We start from the raw sequence: 21,982 nt of genomic DNA, 5'->3' as shown, positions 1-21,982 counted from the left end.
TTGGTAACCTCTACTCCAAAAAAATAGAATTTTTTCAAAGTGACCTTAGTTGCTGAACTTTTGGTGATTTGTGTATGTACATAGTGATCCCATTTCATATTGCACCTTACAGGAACACTTTGTATAAATGAATGGCTTTTTATTTTCACATTATTAGTATCATGGTCCCATTACATGCTTGTTAACCTCATAAATTTGTCATTAGTCTTTGAAGAAAAAAATATGTAAATATGTATGTGTAACATGAGAATTTCTCTCTAAAGCAGGGCTTAAATTTTTTTGGAAAAGTTTGACAAAGTATATCACGTGAATTCAGATTTACCTCAAAGCCAAGAATTATGTTTATTTTTTTTTTTAAGAATTATGTTTAGATAGGATAAAAGAAACTTGTTTTGATCTCAGGTAGAAAAATAGATTGCTTTGAATTATTTTGTAGCTTTAGACTTTAAAACTAGAATTTATTGTTTAACTAAAAAGTGATTTGGAACATTATGCCTTTGGTTTAATTATTGATGACTGCACTATCATTCAGTTAGCCTTGTGGATTGAATTACGTCCAGAATCACAATTTATTTAGACCTTGAACAGTGTTAGAAGAATCTTTTGGTATTTGTCACCTTTATTTAAGAACTAGTGTCTGCATACTTCAAAGCTATTAATGTGGATTGGTTTGACCAATAACCACTGCTTGATCTTTACAATTAAATTTTATAACTAACTAAAAAAAAAAAATCAGTAAATGTTAAAAATGATGTATTGGTGTCCTTCTATATCCAACAACTATTATTTTCTATATAAAAAGCTTCCAAAGCACTCTTCCTGCCGTTATTTATTTTTCCCCCAGGCAGGAGAAGTGTCTCTCCAGTTTGAGTTTGTGTTGGAACCAGCCTCGAGTTCCACGTGTCCTCAGGGATCCGTGGATTTCTGTGTGACCAGGTGAGTTCCCTGAGGAACTTGTAGAAACAGGTCCCAGCTGCTTCCACTGTGCAGCCCTGCTGAGGGGCCCTTTATGTGCTCAGGTGACACCAGGAGTCCCCAGGAGTGAGGGTTAAAAAGTAAAGTATTTCACTTTCTTCTAAAATACATGTTTAAAATTCTGGTTAAAATTTTTCTTTGCATTTGGTTCAAAACCAAGACGATGATATGGGGGCTCCTGGGTGGCTCAGTCCGTTAAGCATCTGCCTTTGGCTCGGGGTCCTGGGATAGAGCGGTCCTGGGATAGAGCCCCATGTGGGGCTCCCTGCACAGCAAGCTTCTCACTATCTCTGTCTCTCTCTCAAATAAATAGATTTTTAAAAAATCTTTAAAAACCAAGATGATGTGAAAAGGTATATGTTACAAAATCTTGCACTCACCTGTCCTTCCATCCTATTCTTCCCTTAGCGACCTATAGGTAACGACTTTTCATGCTTTATCATGCATTATACTTCTAAGTTTTCAACTGAATACAAGCAAATATATTCTTGTTTCCACTTTACTCATACAAAACATTGTAGTACCGTGTGCATTTTTCTTTGTCTTACTTTTTTCCCCTTAACATATACTGGAGGTTTTTCCATTATTAGTTCATGCTTTGCTCCTTGTAGTAGTGAACAGTGTTAAAAACCAAGATCTAAAAAAAACAAAAACAAACGAAAAAAAAAAAAAACAAAAACAAGATCTAGATGCCAAGTATGCTAACTAAGTGGCCCTGGAGTAGCATTCCTTCTAGGACTTTCCTTGGATATAGTTAGAAAATATATGTGTGGTTTTGGCAGGAGGGTGCTGTTGTTGCTTAAGATTTTATTTTTAAGGAACCTCTACACCCCAGGTGGGGCTCAGACTTACAACCCCAAGACCAAGAGTCCCATGCTTTACCTACTGAGCTAGCCAGACACCCAGGAACTAAATGTTTTTTAAAATCATGAGTTTAGGGGATCCCTGGGTGGCTCAGTGGTTTAGTGCCTACCTTGGGCCCAGAGCATGATCCTGGAGACCCGGGATCGAGTCCCACATCAGGCTCCCTGCATGGAGCCTGCTTCTCCCTCTGCCTGTGTCTCTGCCTCTCTCTATGTCTATCACAAATAAATAAATCTTTAAAAAAAAATCAAGAGTTTAACATGGTATTTTTAATTCAGTTTTAACTTTGCAGTGGTGTTTCTCCTTAACTTTTAAATTTTATATTAATTTTTTATATGTCATATTTAAAATATTGGCTCCTAACACCTTTGATTTATTTACTGAATGGTATTCTCCTGCACTATGTATAAAGGATGACACTCAGAAACATTGCTACACATATCTAGCGGCCCCAGTTCTGGAAATACACTCTGCATGTCAACCTCCCAAAATACAAGACAATATGAAGTCATTCATGGGAGCACTATTTCCAAACAGCAAAAGATGAGAGGGAACTCGTGTCCATCAGTAGGAAACAGGCAGAATTAGCAATATACTTTGTCCCCAGTTGGTAAAGGGTTGTGCTTGGGAATGTGTGACGACCACCTGGACGGGAAGAAGGTGCCCTGGGACCCAGTGAAGCTGGGGACTTGAGTGGGGTGGGACAGGCATGTGCTGGTCGTACCGGTCAGGACAGAAGAGGACAGGTTATGCCTTCACGTGCCCTGTGCCCATCACCTGCTAAGCAGAGTGAAGACCCAGGACTGGAGAGCCCACTTGCATTTTGAAGGAGGACACGGCGGGCAGGCTGAGGCAGGTTCGTCCTCAGGAGAGGGAGAGGGAGAGAGACTGGGAAGGCTTCCTGTTTCCCGTTTCTTCCAGAGCCTGGCCTGCGTGCACTGCGGGGACAAGAGCACGAGCATCCAGGTTCTCTGTCTGAGTCACAGGATGGCGGCCATGGTTCTGTCTCCCACCTGCGGTAAGTTGGGGGGCCCCCAGGGCCCCGGTGTTAAAGGCGCCTGCACCACAGAGCAGGAAAGGAGGGGCTGAGTGGTGAGGCAGGAGGAGAGGCCCGAGTGTCCGGGGGTCCCTGGGACCCCAGGTGGTTCTTGGGATTTGGGGATTTGAGCGTCCGTGGGGGTGTCACCTGTGTGGTGAATGTGGGGGAGCCTTTGAATTATACCTTTCATTCTTTCTATAAACTTGATAAAGTAACAGTGCTGTCCCTTGAACTCCAATTTCCTCATCTGTGAAATGGGAATAATAATGTCTTCCTCCAGGGCAGTAAGAGCCTTGGGCCTATTTTCTGGCCCTGGTGAGACAGGGCTGTGCCCTCATGTGTGTGTGTGTGTGTGTGTGTGTGTGTGTGTGTGTGTGTGTGTGTGTGTGTTGGGGTATGGCCAGTTACAACTAAGTGGGGGAAGCCTCCAAACTGGTGAGTGCAGAGTATAGAGCAATCCTAGATTCTTCTGACCCATTTCTTCTTCTCCAGCTCAGCCTTCCCTGTACTCGGCCTCCCCTCAGAGAGGATGCGCGGAGGGGGAAGGGTTGGCTCATGGCTTCCTGACAGGCTGGTTACCGGTGAGTCACATACTCTTTTTTCCAAATGATTATTCTTTTGACTGGAAGTTGGACTTACCTTTCTCAGCCTGGAGCCCCACCACCAAACCAGGTTCTCAGGCATTCCAAGATCTTTGGCATCTGATGGTGGATAAAGGGCTGCCCAGAAAATGTTAGTGTTTGTCAACATTTTCTGCATTTTCATAGCTTCCTCCAGGGTCACTTTATACATTAGATTATGCTGAGAGTTTTATTTTATTTTTTATTTATTTATTTTTTTATGCTGAGAGTTTTAAAAGAAAAGACATGACTGTGTCCTATAGTCAAGCAATTGATGAAGGCCACTGGGGAGTATTTCTCTGACGTCTACCATGACCCGATCTTACGCTCAACCCTGAGATTGAGGGAATAAGACTGCAGCTTCACAGTCTCACTGGAATAAGAGAATCACCTACGTGTTAGAGGTACGTTTAGCCTTAGGAGTGGGAGTAGGTTGACAGGAGAGGAGCACTGCAGGCTGAGCTCAGAACCGCACCCATGCATCCTGTGCTTTGGGTTCCCTGTTTCAATCCTGTCATCCTCCTGTTAACTTGGTGGGGGTGGTCCTTGGCTAAGCCATGATGTTTGTGACCACTCAGGACTCGGTGACCTTCGAGGATGTGGCGGTGGAGTTCAGCCAGGAGGAGTGGGCCCTGCTGGACCCTTCTCGGAGAACACTGTACAGAGATGTGATGCGGGAAAACTGCAGGAACCTGGCATCTCTAGGTAAGCCCGACCTCAGCCCTGCATTTATTTCATGACCCAAGTAATAACTCTTTTTAAAAAAATTCATGTAACACTTGGGGATCCCTGGGTGGCTCAGCGGTTTGATGACTGCCTTTGGCCCAGGGCGCGATCCTGGAGTCCCAGGATCGAGTCCCACATTGGGCTCCCTGCATGGAGCCTGCTTCTCCCTCTGCCTGTGTCTCTGCCCCCCCCCCCTCTCTCTCTCTCTCATGAATAAATAAATAAATCTTTTTAAAAAATTCATGTAACACTCACGGAACAGAAAATATTTTTAACGACAATTCAGTGATTTTTAGTAATGCCACTGTATTATGCAACGATCTTTAATTCTAGAACATTTTGCACCAAAAATAAGCCCTGTAATCATTAAGTGGCCACACCCTTTCCCACCCACTCCCGCCATTGGCTACCATGGATCTACTCTGTCCTGTGATTTTACCTATTCTGGACATTGCATATAAATGGAATCATACAATATATAGTCTTTTGTATCTGGCTTCTTTTGCTTCAAATAATGTTTTCAAGGTTCAGCCATGCTGTAGCATGTAACAGAACCTTATTCCTTTTTCTGGCTGAACATTATTCTATTGTGTATAATAACCACTTTTTGAGTACCCCCTCATCAGTCGATGGACATTTGAGTTGTTTCCACCCTTTGGCTACTGTGAAAAGTACTGTGCTATGAACATTCACGTTTTTGACGGAACATTTGCTTTCTTTTTTTCTTTACATATAGCTAGAAATGGAATTTCTGGGTCATATGGTCATTCAGTGTTTAGCTTTTTGAGGAACCTCCAAACTTTTCTTTTTTTTTTTTTTTTAGAACTATTTATTTATTTTAGAGAGGGAGGAGGGGCATAGGAAGAGAATCCTCAAGCAGACTCCCTGCTGAGTGTGGAGCCCCATCTTGGGTCTCAATCCCACAATGCATGAGATCATGACCTGAGCCAAAATCAAGAGTCTGACCTTCAACTGACCATACCACCCAGGCACCCCCCAGCTGAGACCTCTGTTTTAACATTTTCAAACTTTTCCCCATGGTACCTATGCACCATTTACGTTCCCATCAGCAGTGTGGGAACACTTGGTTATTTGCATTTCCCCAAAGAAGATGGATGGATGGATAGGTAGGTGGGCAAACAGATGGACAGACTGATGGACAGATGAATGTGTGAAAGAATGGGTAAATGGGTGATGAGTGGACAGGTGGATGGATGGATGGATAGATGGGGTGAGACTGTGACCGGAACACCCACCCAGCCAACACACAGAACTGTGAGAAAGAAATGTTTGCTGTTTTAAGCCACAAAGTTTTGAGGACATTTGTTACACAGCAACAACTAACATGTGAAGTCATGTGACTCATTCAAAGCACAGGGAGCTGAAGGCAGGGAGTCTATCTCCTTACCCACTGCACTCTGTGTATAGTTTGTGCAAGGCTGTTCAAAATATTCTTTCAATCTGTGGTCCCCCACTGACCACCCACCCTGGGGTCAGGTTCAGGTTGCCAGGATGACATTAAAAGTATTCAATATGTAAGTCTTCAGCATGGTGGAATGGATTAAGATCCTGGAGATTCCCTTGTACTCTGCAGTGAACCCCTTAGGGCTTGCATCATGGGTAGTGATTACTTACCAACTGGTATGTAAATAGTTCAATATTTAAACCACCAGTTCAACTGTACAGGTATGTACCAGCAGATCATCAGCCCTGATTATAAAATATTTAACCTCCTGCTTCATTGTTCTGTAGAACCCATAGTTTTGTTCCTTCTTAAAACAGATACCCATAACTTCTAGATTTCCCTTAACACAGCCCAACCCATAGCCACAACCCCACACAGTTCACAGGTCCTTGCTTGAACACCACGCAAAAACAAGGCTATTCTCAGATAATTTATTCAGAATTTTCATATAAACAGGTAATTATCCCATATTTTACATGCAGAGCAATTTCAATATTTCAAAAAAAAAAGGCATATTCTGTACATGGTGCTACTTGGCTCTTGTAGGAAAACATTGAAAAAATAATTGAGCTTTTGGTGGGTTTTGTGTTTCTGAGTTGTTTTCCACATAAGCCGAGGCACATTTGATCCTGTGCAGCTGACAGCAGATGGGAAGTGTCTGCTGCTGACATGCAGGGCCAAGACCCCCCAGGCACACAAAGTAGAAAGACTAAACAAGCAAGCCATTCCTGAATGTGTGCATACATGCACACTTATCTTGGAAGTTGTTCCTTCCTTCTCAAAGGGAACCAAGAGCCTCAGATTCATGATCTGGTTTTTAAGAAGGACTTTTAGGGCCTATATCCAAATAGTATTTGGCTGGAGATTGGTTCTGGACCCTAACTGGTATGAGTTGTCAGTGAGCTCAAAAAGTCAACGTTTCCCTCTGCTTCTGGGGGACCCCTAAGGAAACATTCACTTTTAGCTATAGCCCCTGAAAGTCCATCACATTCTTTCAAACACAGGAACAAATCAGCATTTGTTCTTTCCATTTCAACTTCACCTCTGGTGTAAAGCAATAGTCTAAAGAACATTCTGGAAGGCTCTCTGAAGGGACACCATTCTACATGTACCGTTTATATACAATCAGCATCTCCCTGTTCCCTATCCCCAACAAAATCATAATTCTGAAGAGCCTGAGGTGTCAGGGACTCGCCAAGTGGTATCCAAAAGACATTTAACACCAAACTTTCACTCACCGTGAAGTAGAAAAGCGATTGTACCTGGGACTACAGCACATCCATCACCTACCCAGATGACTAGCATGGACCATGCTCTGAAGGCAGTGCTGCCCACTGACCACTGTTTTGACAGCTACAAATGAACACCTCTCAACCCAACAAGCACGTTTTATGGCAGATTGCTCTGGTGGGAGAGAATGGAAGATTTGTCCATCAATTGGCAGCAGTCTCCGACAGTCCCAGGATTGCATGTGCAGACCCTTGCATCAATTCCCATACTTTCTCCCTTGTGCTCAACATCTCTCCAAGAGAACCAGCAGCATTTCTCCCTACTAGCTTGAATAACAGGAAAGCACCAAGGATAGCTCCCAGAATACAAACATTTCCAGAAGTGTGTTTGACATCACTGGTCCTGGGAGAAAGTAATGTGCTTGCTATTCTCCTCCCGGAAGAAGAAATTACTATGTGGATTAGGCCACATTAATGAAAACGGTTTTAATAATAATGAGACATCTTTAAAAGCAAACAACAAAAAAGTGTCAACCTAAGCTGGCTGTTGCCTTTTTTATAGCCCATCACTATAAGTCCCCCCAGTACATCCCATCACTGCAAACCCCCTCCCCAGGGCAGCCATGACTTTCCAGGACCAAAGTCATTGTTAGTCAACATTATGTGATGAAAAAGGCTTGGGACCCAATGGCTGCTTGCTCTTCTCACTGCAGTAGTAGAGGCGGCTAAGGAAAATAGATGAAATCCCATTTGTGCAAGTGGGCCCAGCTCTCTCCTCTACCCCCCCCCCCCCAGGGTAAGTGCAGAAAGGTAAGTTAGCCTGTGGGGGCAGTGTCTGAAAGTATGACAAGAGGCAGTGAGGTCTGGCAAGTATGACAACAGCCCTGCTGGTCCTTCCCAAGCTTACACATGGGTTCTCAAAGCCCCACAAATTCAAACAAGCATTGGCCTGAAGTCAACCAAACACAGGGGTCCAAGGTTTTGTTGCTAAAAAATATACCCAGCATGCTGGTGGGTTTTGGATTGGAGTTTCTTAACATTCCCCTTTTCCACTTAGAGAATAGAAATGCTACATCAGGTGTTTGTGTGTGAGCTGCCCACCAGTGCAATTCGTCATTCCACTCCCAAAAAGCATCTGAGCTTAAAAAGAATAGGAACAAGCCATGGAGAGCCCAGGACACCTCTGTTCTCACTTCAGGGGGATGCAGTGAGACAGTAGGGATGCTGGCTTTGCACCACAGCCTCTCTTTTCCCCAGCAGGAGACGGAGTATCCTCTCCTCACCAAAGGAAAGTAGCTCAAGCCTGGGCACTGCACACATCAGATACATCATGATGGCCTGAAATTTTGCTCATGTTTGGGAGCATGGTGTCAATGGATGGAGGATCAAAACAAAGTGGAGGGGGATTGAATTCAGAGAAGACTATCAGCCAGAAAAAAAGATCAATGCTCACACGAAAGCCACACTTTATCCCAACTCCCTCCCTCAAAATTCTTACTGGTCCCTGGCTTTTGGAATCAGCTGATACAGATTTTCCTTGATTCATATTGGATCCAGGCAGAATTCTGAAGTCTCAAAGATGTCCATTATTGAACCACATCCTAATGATACACTGAGGTAGACTGTGCTGGAAAAAAAAAATCATTACCCCACATTCACCTGTTTATTTTTCTTTTGATAAAAATTTACATGCACTCCATTTTTTTACGAAAGTGATTTTTACAGTGATTTTTTTATATATTAAAATAAATAATTTTCCCCTAATATAAGAAAACCTTTCTGAATTAGAAAAATGTGAAAATTGTTGCTAGTGTCGTATACGGCCACTACAAATTTACTATGAAAAGAACAAAATACCTAGATCTACATGTTTTTAATTTACGTACAGACCCTCTTATATGTACAAAATAAATTTGGCGAAAATAATTTCTGTACTCTTGTTCCTTGTACCCAATCATTGAGGCTCCCCAGAAATATTTCACGTGCTGTAATTTCTCAAATCATATAAATAAGAGAGTAATAGGCAATTGGGATTTATGTCTACCTGTGTTCTTAATCAAGAAGGTTCAGAGGTCGCCATTGTCTCTATCCTGTTCTTAAGCCCACAACTTTTAAGAGAAGAGGAGAAGGAAGCAATCAAAAACTCATGAGAAAATGCTCTCAGGGATAACCCGTGGGTGATGATTTTGATGAACCAAAGTAAGAAGTTCACCATGTTCTTTATTTGAGCAGCTGTGATTCTTTCCCCCAAAGGGAAGAAACTGGATTCACGCCCATTCAGAAGTTCTCGGTGGCGTGAAGGTCCTTAGCAGTTTCTCCTCCAGACTCTACTCTCTTGGGGACTGCAACATCGTAAGCACCTGAGAGTTCTGCTCAGGCCCCACATCTGGCCCAGCTGAGGTCACTGGGCACAGAGCAGCTTCTGGGAGGTCATCTCTGAGGACAGTTGGATGCCCTGAGGGTGGAGGGGACCAACAGGTGCATCTCGCTTCATATTGCTTAGTGTTCTCAAAGTCCATCTGGGCTGTCGCACTTTGGGATTTGATTCGGTTGTTTGCACAATAATTGTAGGCTGTGCACACCCAGTTGAGGAAGCGTGCGAGGTACACACAAGGAACCAACAGATCCAAGAGCCACAAGTATGTCTGAAGGCAGGACTCAGCTCCAGGTGGCTATCGGCTTACCCAAGCAGAAATCAAACCATCCACCAAACCCAATGGCCCACACCCTCAGCATGGCCTCATCACGTCCAAAAGGGTCAGCAGCTAATGTGGCTTTATTCCCAGAAAAGTGGATGCCTTTAAGACCAAACAAATCAGCCACTGGTGCCTCGCACCCCCTCTGCACACAGGCAGACCAATCCACAAGCCCTCCCCCCACCCCAGGAAACAGGGTAATAACTTATGAGGCTGACGTTGGAGAGTTTTAAAAAATTAAATATGTTACAATATATTCTCAAAACTCTTAATCATCTCAGTTCTTTTTTTTTTTTTTCTTTTTTTTTCTTTTTTTTATGTCCTAGCTTTGTTTGGTCTTGAAAAGATCCACTATCACTCCAAACTACTCCCTTGGCTCCCGGAAAACATTTTTCACCAAAGTTAAGGGAGAAAAGACTCCTGAGACTAGGCTTGGGGCAGAAGAATCTGTGGAGGGCACAGTCTCCCAGTAAATAAGAAGGAAGGAGATGGGAGGATCAGGAGCTCGAGAAGAACAGAACCTTCATGAGCCGACCCCCAAAGCATCAACTCGGCATGAACACTTTGCACACACATGACTGTGTGCACATACACACACACACCAGCCATGTCTAGCCTGGACATACACACACACATATACACACAGACACACGTGAGCCACACGCTGGGACTGCAGATCCTTATCAAAAGTATAAAAGCAGCAGCTATTGGTCAATTTGAGGAACTGATTTTTGTGAAGAAAAAAAAAAAAAATCCTTCAGCCTGGATGAGAAAAACCTTCCCAAAGCCCGCTCTGTAAAGCCTGAAATTCTACTGGAACAGGTTGGCTTTTTTTTTTTTCTTTCTTTCAAACTTTTGTTCCACAAACAAGTTTTATGCTTTATACTGTAGCTCAGATACCAGGAAAAAAGAAAAAAAAAAAAAAGGAAAGAAAAAAGAGATTTGTAAAAACAGGTGCTTGCTTTCAATCTACTAAAAAAAGAAAAAAAAAAAAAGTAACATCCTGGCTTAAAACCTCAGTTGTCTACAAGGACAGCAGCCAAGGAAACCCCTTCTCTTCCAGGGTCACAGTTAAATTCTCCGACAGCTAGTCAAATTGGCAAACAAATGTGTTTTTAAGTCATAGATGAACAGCAATGGATAGTAATGATCTCTGAGCTCCGTTTGACACTGTGGCAGATTCGTATGAGAATCCTGAGTTTTCTGGAGGCCTTCAAAGCAGAGGAAAGTGAAGACGGGATCCCCTCCCCCAAGACAGGTGCTGTTAGGAAGGATTCGACCTTGGCAGAGTCAGAATCCGTCCATTTTTCTTGCCCCCGTTCATGTGAGTATAGGGGATGTGCTCCTCGTAGCTCCGCTTTAGGCCCAGCGAGGACCCTGCATCCCGGCCCCCGGCCTCCTCCCTCTGAGAGTGTGAGGCCCGATCCAGGGGGACACTCTCCATGTCCTCAAACTCCATCTCCAACTCCTCGCTCTCGGGTGCCTTGTTCTCCTCGCTGTGGAAGAAGGAAACTTCTGGAAAGCTGGGGTGCAGGTCATCCTTGAGCAGGTCGACGATCTCCAGGAAGGTGGGCCGCATCTTGGGATTGAACTGCCAGCACATGCGCATCAGGTCAGTGCTGCAGGACAGAGGGACACGTCAGGAATGGCCCCGGGGCATCCGGCCAAGCAGTCCCCACCCCGACCCTGTCCTCTGTGTCCCACACCCATGATGACAAGGCCAATATCAGAAGGCGGCCACCAGTGCAGGCAACGGGCAGGACAGAAACAGGATTTCCCAGGTGAGATCAAGAAGGGCCCCTCTTGATGCAGCCACATGTTTTTCTTTTTTTTTCTAGGTTTTTTTTTTTTAATATTTTATTTATTCATGAGAGACACAGAGAGAGAGGCGGAGACACAGGCAGAAGGAGAAGCAGGCTCCATGCAGGGAGCCCAATGTGGGACTCGATCACTACCTGAGCCAAAGGCAGACACTCAACCACTGAGCCACCCAGCCATCCCCATTTGGTGCATTTCATAAAACTTAATACCTACTGGGGCTGTTGAAAGGCTTCCCTGTGCCAGTGAGCACTCTTTCTAGGGTCCAAGATCCTTCAGGGTTGAGATGCTTGAGGCTTGATGGGGCAGCTAAGTGGACTGAACCTAGCGAACCAGGTTCTCTGAGCAGCCATCCTGCAGGCCTAGCACTCGTGACTTCCAGGGTGCTGGCCAGGGGTTACGAGAGCACACAGTACAGGTGCTGGGGGCTTGGGATTTCTATTTTACCGCTTCCTCTCCCCACTGTAACTTCTAAGGCAGGGTTTGGCAAATTTCCCACACGTGGACCAAATCTGGCCCCCTGAAGTGTTTTTGTAAATAAAGTTTTATTGGCACACAGCCACACCTATTCATTTATGTACTGTTCATGGCCATCTTCATTCTACACTGCAGGGTTGCATCACTGCAACAGAGAGCCACATGGCCCACAAGGCTGGAAATATTTATAATATGGCCCTTTAAAGAAAGTTTGTGGGGATGCCTGGGTGTCTCAGTCAGTTAAGCATCTGCCTTTGGCTCAGGTCATGATCTCAGGGTCCTGGGATCGAGCCCCACATCAGGCTCCCTGCTCAACTGTGTTGAGTCTGCCTCTCCTTCTCCCTCTGCCCCTCCCTGCCGCTTGTGCTCTCTGGCTCTCTATCTCTGTCAAAGAAATAAAAAGAAAAAAGAAAATTTATGGACCTCTGCCCTAGAGCCTACTTCATTTCCCTGGTCCTGGAACTACAGCCAGCTGCTCGTGGCTAGGAAAGGACTTTCATGAAGCAACATTTAGAAATAACTGCTCAGAGTTTCTAAATAACTCTGCTTCATACTTTTTCCTATGAGGTCCCCTTCCAAACGAGTTTTCTAAATTAACAGTCTTATTCTTTGGGGGATGAAGCCTCCAAATGGTCTCTCCCCCTGGATTTTCAAGGAGGGGAAAATTTTTAAGAAACATTGATAAAGGATATTATACGCAAACAATCTCATTGTAGAACCAAAACATGAAGAAAAATTAGTCTGCACTCAACTCTCCTACAGATCTCACCTCTTTTGTCTTTTCTATCCGGAGACATTTGGGAACAATATGCCCACTTTTTACACTTAACATTTTAACATAGGCTTATCCACCAAGTTGTAAAATATTTTTATAAGCATCATTTAAAATTTCAATTGCTACATCATTTTAATTGATAAATTTACTTGGCAGTTCTCCTGTTGCTGGGTCTTTAGATCACTTCAATCTTTCTGAGACTTTAAATAATATTGCTCTAGGGGCACCTGGTGGCTCAGCCGGTTAAGTGTCTGCCTTCAGCTCAGGTCGTGATCTCGGGGTCCTGAGATCGAGCCCCATGTCAGGCTCCCTATTTGGCAGGGAGTCTGCTTCTCCCTCTGCCTCTGCCCCTGATCATGTGCTCTCACTCTCTCAAATAAATAAATACAATTTTAAAATAACATTACTCTGAGCAGCTATTAACAACAGGGGGATAAGAATGATTATCTAGCCAAACCACTGCCAGCACAGAGTATTAAAGCTCTCTTTTCTTTCGTTCTTCCTTCCCTTTTTTTGCTAATTTAGGAAGATAGTATTTTCCTTCATTTTACTTTATGTTTACCAGACTATTAGTAAGACTGGACAAGTCTGGAAGTGTTTAATGGCCTGTTTGTGTGTCTTGGTCCTATAACAAAAAAATTGTTTTTTCTATGACTAAAATTTACAACAAAAATTGGGGGAGTGGGGAGATAGGTAACACATCTCCCTGACCAAAAAATAATTCTAATGTTTATGCTTAAGATTTTTTTCCCAATTCTGTTGAGATATAATTGATATGTCAGATTATATTAATTCCCTGACAAAATGTAAAGTATATAAAGGATCGACAGTTAAACAGAAATATCCCACCCCAGCCACCCAGTTGCCTTCTCCCGTGGTAACCACTGCTGTGGGGTTTCTTTATAGCCTTCCACAGACATGATATGCAAGACAGCATACGTGTAAAGATGTGATGTGCATATATGTAGCATGATGTGCAAAAAAGTGTCCATGAGAAGACACAACATGCTAACACCAGCTCACGTGTAGACGTAAGACACACAAACCAAAGGCCGATGCCTTTTTGATGAAGAGCCCGCGCACTGCACTCTTTCTGCACTTACACTCTCTCCGGACAATTGTCGGGTTGATCCAGATACCCTCCGTCCATGACAAATTTCAACACCTGTTCATTAGACAGGCCTTGGTAAGGCTGCTCTGCCAAGCTGGTGATTTCCCAAAGGACCACGCCAAAGGACCTGCCAACGACAGTTGAAAGTAGTAACAAAAACACACACACACACACACACACACACACACACACACACGCACACACGCCCCCTTTCTTGGTTTCCTAGAACGCGGTTGGCCAGTTAATTAAACAATTCATGCTGCATTCAGAAATGCCTATATTAGTGTCGATCGGATCACAAGTAGCCGTGCAAGGGTCCTCAGACAGGACATCCCCTTCACTTCCCGGATCAAGAGCCTATGAGGAAGGAAGGCGGGTTTTAACTGGCCCCCTCTTGCCGGTCACACTGGTGGGAGGACCTGGTATTCAAGCCCAGCATTCTGTCCGCCAATCCATGCATAACTCACCACATGTCAGAAGAAGTGGTAAAGACCCCGTCCTTCAGGGACTCCGGTGCCATCCACCGCACGGGGAGCAGACCCTTGCCTCCTTTCCGGTAGTAATCCGTCTCATAGATGTCTCTGGTCATCCCAAAGTCTGACAACAAATGATTCACATGGTCTTAACCCTTAGCCTACAGTCCAGGTGTCTCCATCTTTACTGCCCCACGCCTTGGAGAACCTTCAGATGGGCTCACCTGCCCCAGGTGTATGCCCACCTAGGTGGCGGTCAAGTCCAGTGAGAATGGATTCTGAGGGTACTCATGGGGAAATAGAGGGAGAGGGTGGACCACCAGGTAAGGGGAAGGATAAGGAAGCACCAAGTGGCCAAGAAGCAACATTCTGGCCCACAGCCTGGGAATCCCATTCTCAGCAATCCTTCCTTCCCACCCATGACCTTGCAGTTATCCCAAACTGAAGTTCTGGGTCTCTGCAGCCAACATGCTCTTCTCTGCTATGTATGGGCCCCCCACCACCCAGATGCCCGGCTTAAAACCCAGGATCGGGTCCCCTTTTGACCACCCCTCTCTCCTCATACCCACATCTACCTGTAGATGTGTAGCGCGTCCTACACACTCTTCTTCCACATCCCGCTCTAATCCAACTCTTCCTCTCCATCACTCCAGTCCCGCCCCAGGCTCACTGCCAGTTTCACCTGCAGGACCTTCCCCCCATCCTGACCCCAACAGTCCACTGCACAAGAGAAGCTACAGGATCATACTATTTCTTGCTTCCCATGGCTAAGGGAGGAGGTCTTTGGGGATTATAAGGAGGATGCCACCACTTCTGGCTTCCCTTGCTGATAATGTCGTTTTGGGGTCATAAATAGGATCACATCACTTCTAGCTTCCTACTGGCTCCTTGGGATGATACCTCAGTGACTAATTGACTAATAAGGCCTTTCCAGGTCTGCCTCCTGCCTCTCTCCCTAAGCTCACATCTCATTCTGGTCTGTTCTCCTCCACGTTCCTTTAAATTCACCCCACATCAACCATCCTTCTGGCCTCAGGCCTTGGCATATGCTGGAGTGCCCCCTGGCATGCTGTCATTCAGGTCAACTCATCCTACAAGTTTTGGCCCAAAGCCTGCCTCCCTGCAGAGAGAGGTGTCTCCTCTCTACGAAGGAACTCTGTGTTCCCTTCAGGACTCCTTTCCCAGCCTTCCTTATCTTGTTTATACAAGCTCTATGTTACTGTTCACCCTTGAATGGCCCTGTCCAGTGGAACGTTCTGTGATGATGATGAACACGGTCTACGTTTACACGGCCCGATATGGCAGCCAGCAGGCTCAAGGTGGCGACTGAGCGCTTGAAATGTGGCCAGTGCAGCCAAGGAACACATTTTCAATTCTGTTTAATCTAAGTTACCTTAAATGTAAACGGCCACAGGTGGCCAGGGGCTACCCAGGGGCTGGGGGGTGCAGATAAAGAGCACCTGCTGCGTGAGGGCAGGAAAATCGTGGCGACTTATCCATCGCCAGTCACATCTATGGGCTCCTAGAGTGGTGGCTTCCACCGACGGGGAACACAGTTATGCAGAGCAGTAAACACGCACACCCACGTGCAAATGCAATTAAACTACAGTGTGAGGACCAGGGGCCTGCTCTGCACTACTGGAAAAAGCTGAGCTGCTTGGGTCAGACAACCCCTTCCGAAATCGAACCTGGCCTGGGCCACATGCTTCAAAGCAGAAGGCCAGACAAACCTCCGATTTTGACAGTGAAATCGTGGGCGACCATGCAGTTTCGGGCTGCTAGATCCCGGTGCACAAACTTCTTGGCGTTCAGGTAGGCCATCCCGTCGGCGATCTCCGCCGCCATCTGAATCATCTCTTGCAGGGTAGGCGGAGGGCGGCCGGGGTTATTCTAAAGTCAAAACACGGGGTTGGGTTCAGGGTCTCGGGTGCCCGTGGCCAGTGGGGGGGGGGGGGCGCCCTGCCGGGTCCCCAGAGCCAGCTCACCTCAGCCTCCGGCCGCAGGGAGCGGAGGTAGCTCTTCAGGTCTCCGTGAGCCATCAGCTCCATCACCACCAGCGTCGGTTGGCCTTTGGACACCACCCCCAGGAGGCGGACCTGTGAGGCAAGCACAGGGGGTCATCTTGGGTGAGGGCCTGGGGGAAGGTTTCCACCCACCAAGGTCTCCCCCGTCTGACGTCTGTGTTGCACACGGCACCCCATGTGGGGGGCCCTGGTCTGTCCGGCTCAAATGCCAGGGTCAATGCCTTGCTGGGACGGGGGAGGGAGGAGGGATTCTGGACTCATGGTCTGGGGGGTGGGGGAGCAGACAGCAACACTCTGAAGTGGCCCCTCGGAGAGCTCCTTGGTGTCCCTGAGCACATAAGGCATGTCCCCACCTCCAAGGCTTTGCACCTGCTCTTCCCTCTGCCTGACTCTCTGGTCCCTGACATGTCCATATAGCTCAATCCCTCCATCCTTTTTTTTTTTTTTTTTAAGATTTTGTTTATTTATTCATGAGAGATGTGGAGAGAAAGGCAGAGGGAAAAGCAGGCTCCTTGCAAGGAACCTGATGTGGGACTCGATCCTAGGACCTCAGGATGACTTGAGCCAAAGGCAGACACTCAACTGCTGAGCCACCCAGGCGCCCCTCGATCCCTCCATCCTTACAACACCTTCCCCACCCCCACACTCCCAGCCCCCTGACTCTGCTCTGCTGTTACATCCTGCCATAGCATTGACTCCTAACATCCTCCATAAGGAACCCACGGGTTTACAGTCGGACTTCACGGCTGTACAGGAAGCTCCACAAGGGCAGGAATCTCCTGCATCCAAGAGACGAGAATGGGCCTTAGCATGGGGCGGACCCCCTTTAACAACGCACGGCAAGGAAGAAAGGACACAAGGCTCATGGAGAAGCAATGGGACCACCGTGGGTGCAGAAGAGCATGAAGAGGCTGTGCTGACTTGGGGGGGGGGGGGGATGAGGTGAACCACATGAGGTGGGGAGGGCCGCTGTGGCCTTGGGGGGCTCTGCTGCCACCCTGTTCTCCCAAGCCTCTCTTTCCCTCCATCCCTCGCCCCCTCCCCCACGCTGTGCCCGCAAGCCCGCCAGCCAGCCTTGGTGTCTATGCAAGGCCGCTTGTCATTGCGGTATTCCTGTCCCCCTCCCCAGAAGCTCCTCCTTGTTCCTTGTGAACCTAATCCTAATAAAATTCTGAGCAAATTGAAAAAAAAAAACAAAACACATGAGGTGGTTCACCTCGTGTTTAAGGGTTACAAGGGGGCCCAGGAAGAGGGAAGACACAAAAGATTCTGGAGAGCAATGGAATGAGTCTGGCTCCGGGCAAGGTGGGAGAGGATGGGATTAGAGAAGGACAAAGGGGGCGTATGGGTGGCTCAGGGGTTGAGCATCTGCCTTCAGCTCAGGGCATGATCCTGGGGTCCTGGGTTCGAGTCCCTCTGCCTGTGTCTCTGCCTCTCTCTCTGTGTCTCTCATGAATAAATAAATAAAATCTCTAAAAAAAAAAATGAGAGAAGGGAGAAAGTAGGCACCGGCCCCATACCTTTAGGATGCTTGGCAGAGTGGGGGCCAGGCCGGTGGCAGGCTGGTGTCCTCCTGCACTGTGCAGTCGGAGGGGGGAGGACGGAAGAGGTGGGACGGGGAGCATGCACGGAAGGAGGCCTCTGGCCGCTTCCAGGGCAAATGCAGGACTTACCACGTGGTGACAGGTGAAGCCCTTCATGACTGACGCCTCGTTGAGAAACTCGATCCTCTCTCGCAGGCTGGCGGACTCGTTGACGGTCTTGACGGCCACGCGGGTCTCGGGCTCGCCCTTGACGATGTCCCTGGCGTTGCCCTCGTACACCATGCCGAAGGAGCCCTGCCCCAGCTCGCGCAGGAGGGTGATCTTCTCCCGCGGCACCTCCCACTCGTCCGGCACATACACAGAACATGGAAACACTGCTCCTCATTTATCTACGCGGCATCCTCGGCCGACCCGCTGGAGGGACCCCCAGCTGCCTCCCACCTGAGCCCCCCAAACCACCCCCTACCCGGCAAATGTCCACTAAGTGACTTCTGTGGTCCAGGACCTGTGCCGGGCACTGGGCACAGAGCCAAGGACAGGACAGGTGTGGGGTTGTCCCCTTCTCGGAGGGGACAGCCAAGGCTTGGGAAGGAGCCACACCCCATCCAGGGTCCCCGCCAGGAAATGCCGAGCTGAGCCTGCCTCCTCATCCTTTCGATCCGATCTCAGAGCCCAGCCGCCGAACGACCCTACTTCCCATCTCAGGCTGTCGTTTCTGTAAAGCGCCAAGGGGATGGGAGGCCACCCAGCCTGCCAACCGCTGGACATGTGACGGAGGCCACCGCAAGACCACCCAGCACCAGCTGATGGGTCAGCAGACAGCCTGCAGCCATGTGAACGAGCCCTGGCGAGACCAAAAGATTACCCCAGCTGAGCAGATCCCAGGTGGCGGACCCACCAAATGGTGAGCTAATAGATGCCGGCTGTTTTAAGCCACTAACTCTGGGGTGGTTTGTTACACGGCCAACAACTTGCAGACGAATGCACAAAGGCCTCATAAGAAAAGCCAAAATGGTTCCTGCCTTCTTCCAAAGGGGGGCTAAATTGTGTGTTCCCCCCAAAAAAAATTTATGTTGAAGTCCTAACCCTGGTAGCTCAGAATGCGACTGTATTTGAAGACAGGGCTGGTCAACCAAGGCCCAGCCTGTACACCCCAGAACCCACTGAGATCATTCAAAATAGCCAGTCCTTGATCTCACCCTGCCTTGCCTTGTCCTCCTGAGGAGACCACAATGAAGATGCTCATCCACCTTCTCCCACACTCCCTCTGCCTCCTGCCCGACCCCGGGGCTTCCCTGTGTGGTGCCCCATGCCTTATCAGACCTGATCAAAACAAATCCTGGGTATCCTTAAAAACATCACCCCTGTATCCCACGGCAGCATCCTGCCAAGCAACACTGCCCATGCCTCAAAAGTCACCTTTTGATTTTTTTTGGCTCCATGAAGTACTTTGGAAACATAATGTGGCACATGCTTTCTCCTCTGAAGGAACAACCAAGCCTTACCTCTAGGGGCCACTCAATGCCCTTTGGTACAATCAAGGGAAACTGAGTCGGTCCTACACTCCCACCACCAGCATCAGCGTCACATCCGTGTTTGGCTCCTGCTAGCAGCAGGTGTGTCCCCGGCACCCACATGGTCCCCTGTCTGCCCCATCTTACCCTTCATTCTTGTCCTCCCCACCCCTCATCCCCCGTCTCTCATTTTGGCTTCCAACTCCCACTGGCCAGCCTGGATGGCAAGTCCATACATGGCTCTCTGACTCTGACCCTTGGCACCGTCCCTGGCACAGGTCCCAGGATCCACACTCCTACAGCTGAGACACCAGATTCTCAGCCCAGTTCATGGGTCCCAGACCAGCTAGACCAGCCCAGCCATACACCAGGTGCTTGGCTGCTCAGAGTAAGGCGGTCTGCAAGGGGCAGGTCGGCAAGGGGCAGGTCTGCAAGCTCAAGTGAACAAGAGAGCTCGTGTCAGCCTCCCCGGGTGTCAACCCCTGACTCCACTTGACAGTGATGGCCAAGGAGCCCAAAAGGCAGGATTCTGGCCACCGAGGGGTAAGGGGATGGTACTCACCATCACTGGCACTGAGGTACTCAGGGTTTGAAGAAGCATACAGCGGTCCCAATGGCCCATCCGGCTGCCTGGAGGAGAACAAGGAGGACATCCCAGCTTGATATTCTCACAGGACTCTGGGTCACTCGCAGCGGGAATATAGGCTCCTCAATGCAAACGGCAACCCTTACCAGGGGCATCCATGTGATCCTGGATACGGTCCAGGGTGTCAGGAGTGGGAGCCCATCATATGGCTACTTCCGTGCATCAACACAGGACCACAAACCATAACTTACAGTTGCCCATATAACACCTAAAGGCCACTCACCCTTTACTGTTCTCATCCCAGCTCATGAGAAACAACTGCTAAATTTTCAGGAAGTTTGAGAACAGGCTTTAAATACAGCCATCGTCCAAAATTACATGAAATCGGCTTATAATTAAATAAAATGACATTAAAGGCAAAACTCACCACTTCCTAATTATCATGTTACTTCTTACTACCATCAGTGTCAGGTCTGTAGCTTGAAACTGGCCACAGTGGGAATATTTACATCACAGAAAGAAACAGGAATGCTACAAACCAAGACTCCATCTATCATTCTGTTGTCTGTCCAGGCTTGAGGAAATGATGGCAAAAAAATGTTGACAATGCAGAATAAGCGTAAAAGTGTGTCATTTCAGGGCTCCTGGGGGCTCAGTCAATTAAGCAGCTGACTCTTTTTTTTTTTAAGATTTTATTTATTTATTCATTAGAGACACACAGAGAAAGGCAAGGACATAGGCAGAGGGAGAAGCAGGCTCTCTGCAGGGAGTCCGATGTGGGACTCGATCCTAGGACCTCAGGATCATGACCTGAGCCAAAGGCAGACGCTCAACCACTGAGCCACCCAGGCATCCCAAGAGGCTGGTTATGATCTCGGGATCCTAGGATCGAGCCCTGTGTTGGGCTCCCTGCTGAACATGGAGTCTGCTTGGGATTCTCTCTCCCTCTCCCTCTGCCCCTCCTCCTGCTTGCTCTCTCTCTCTCTCAAAGAAATAATCTTAAAAAAAGAAAGCATGTCATCTCCGTAGCCACGATGTTGCAAATGGCAAAAAATTTTTGAGAAAATGTTCTCTGGCATTTAAGAGTTACTCCTTGATTGAATGAAGTCACCTCTCTGTTGATGAACCTACACATCTTAGTTCATTTTTCCCTTACTCTTTAATGAAAATAAGACATCAACCAACATTCAGGTTGGAGCTACACTCATTCATCACCCGCAGCCATAGGTGGACTGTAGATACAAAGGTTCGGGGAGAGGAAGAAAATCAACCAAAACATTTGGGGAGAATCAACCATCTAGAGGGAATTTATGATAAAGAGCATTATGTACTGTATTATGATCATTACCTGTACGTTGTGTGCTATCTGTATCCCTCATGTCAGCAACATTTTGGGGGGAGGGGGTCAGCAAAATTTATAATGAGCTTGGCTATAGCTCTCTCTGTATCTAGGCATACTTTCTTTTCTGGAGAGCCAGTCTTTCACCATTTACCAGTGCACCACCGTACCCACCTCTTTCTCAGGAACAGGTAAATACTTCCAATCACAACACTGAAGAGAAAGACAAAGATGAGGGGGCCGATGATAATTTTTGCAATATTCGATGGGACATCTACTGAAATGGAATAAGAAAATATATGGTTCGCATCAAAATGTGTTCATATCACAAATCACACCTATGCCTATAATGGTGGGAGCCACACGCACCTGCCCCTTCTCTTGTCCCCGAGCCTCTCTGCTGGTCTCCCCAACTCTTCTTTTCCAGCAGTCCTGAAACACCGGCTGGCTCCCAGAGGCCCTGACCCCCAGACCACTGCCCACTGTCAGTCTTCTCCCCCCACACCCCACAGGGCCAGCTTCACAGACACATAGCCCAGGCCATCATCCAAGTCCCCACACTTGGCTCCCTAACACTCCACTGTCACCATCTTGAAAGTCTTAATAATTTTTAAGGGTGCCTGGGTGGCTCAGTCAGCTAAGCATCTGCCTCGACTTAGGTCATGATCCCAGGATCCTGGGATCAAGCCCCAGGTCGGGCTTCCTGC

The 21,982-nt window shown here is 47.4% G+C and overlaps 1 protein-coding gene across 4 annotated transcripts in view; it reads right to left on the bottom strand.

Moving 5' to 3' along the window:
• Positions 1-6,106: 6,106 nt before the first annotated feature.
• Positions 6,107-21,982, bottom strand: part of INSR (insulin receptor) — a 118,566-nt gene continuing 102,690 nt past the window's right edge. For 2 of the 4 annotated variants that reach the window (XM_072721481.1, XM_072721483.1), the window contains 8 exons: positions 21,450-21,552; positions 19,913-19,980; positions 17,966-18,210; positions 16,254-16,364; positions 15,999-16,158; positions 14,263-14,392; positions 13,788-13,922; positions 6,107-11,233 (listed from right to left, as the gene is read on the bottom strand). In XM_072721481.1, coding sequence (XP_072577582.1) covers positions 10,879-11,233; positions 13,788-13,922; positions 14,263-14,392; positions 15,999-16,158; positions 16,254-16,364; positions 17,966-18,210; positions 19,913-19,980; positions 21,450-21,552 — 1,307 coding nt within the window. In that variant the 3' untranslated portion in view covers positions 6,107-10,878. The remainder of the gene's footprint in view (positions 11,234-13,787; positions 13,923-14,262; positions 14,393-15,998; positions 16,159-16,253; positions 16,365-17,965; positions 18,211-19,912; positions 19,981-21,449; positions 21,553-21,982) is intronic. The other 2 variants (XM_072721482.1, XM_072721484.1) reach the window with 1 other exon arrangement.

The sequence above is a fragment of the Vulpes vulpes genome, chromosome 9 (assembly GCF_048418805.1).
Source record: "Vulpes vulpes isolate BD-2025 chromosome 9, VulVul3, whole genome shotgun sequence".
In the NCBI taxonomy this organism is placed as follows: Eukaryota; Metazoa; Chordata; class Mammalia; order Carnivora; family Canidae; genus Vulpes; species Vulpes vulpes.
The sequence above is the reverse complement of the archived record's forward strand: the minus strand, read 5'-3'. Positions and strand labels throughout refer to the sequence as shown.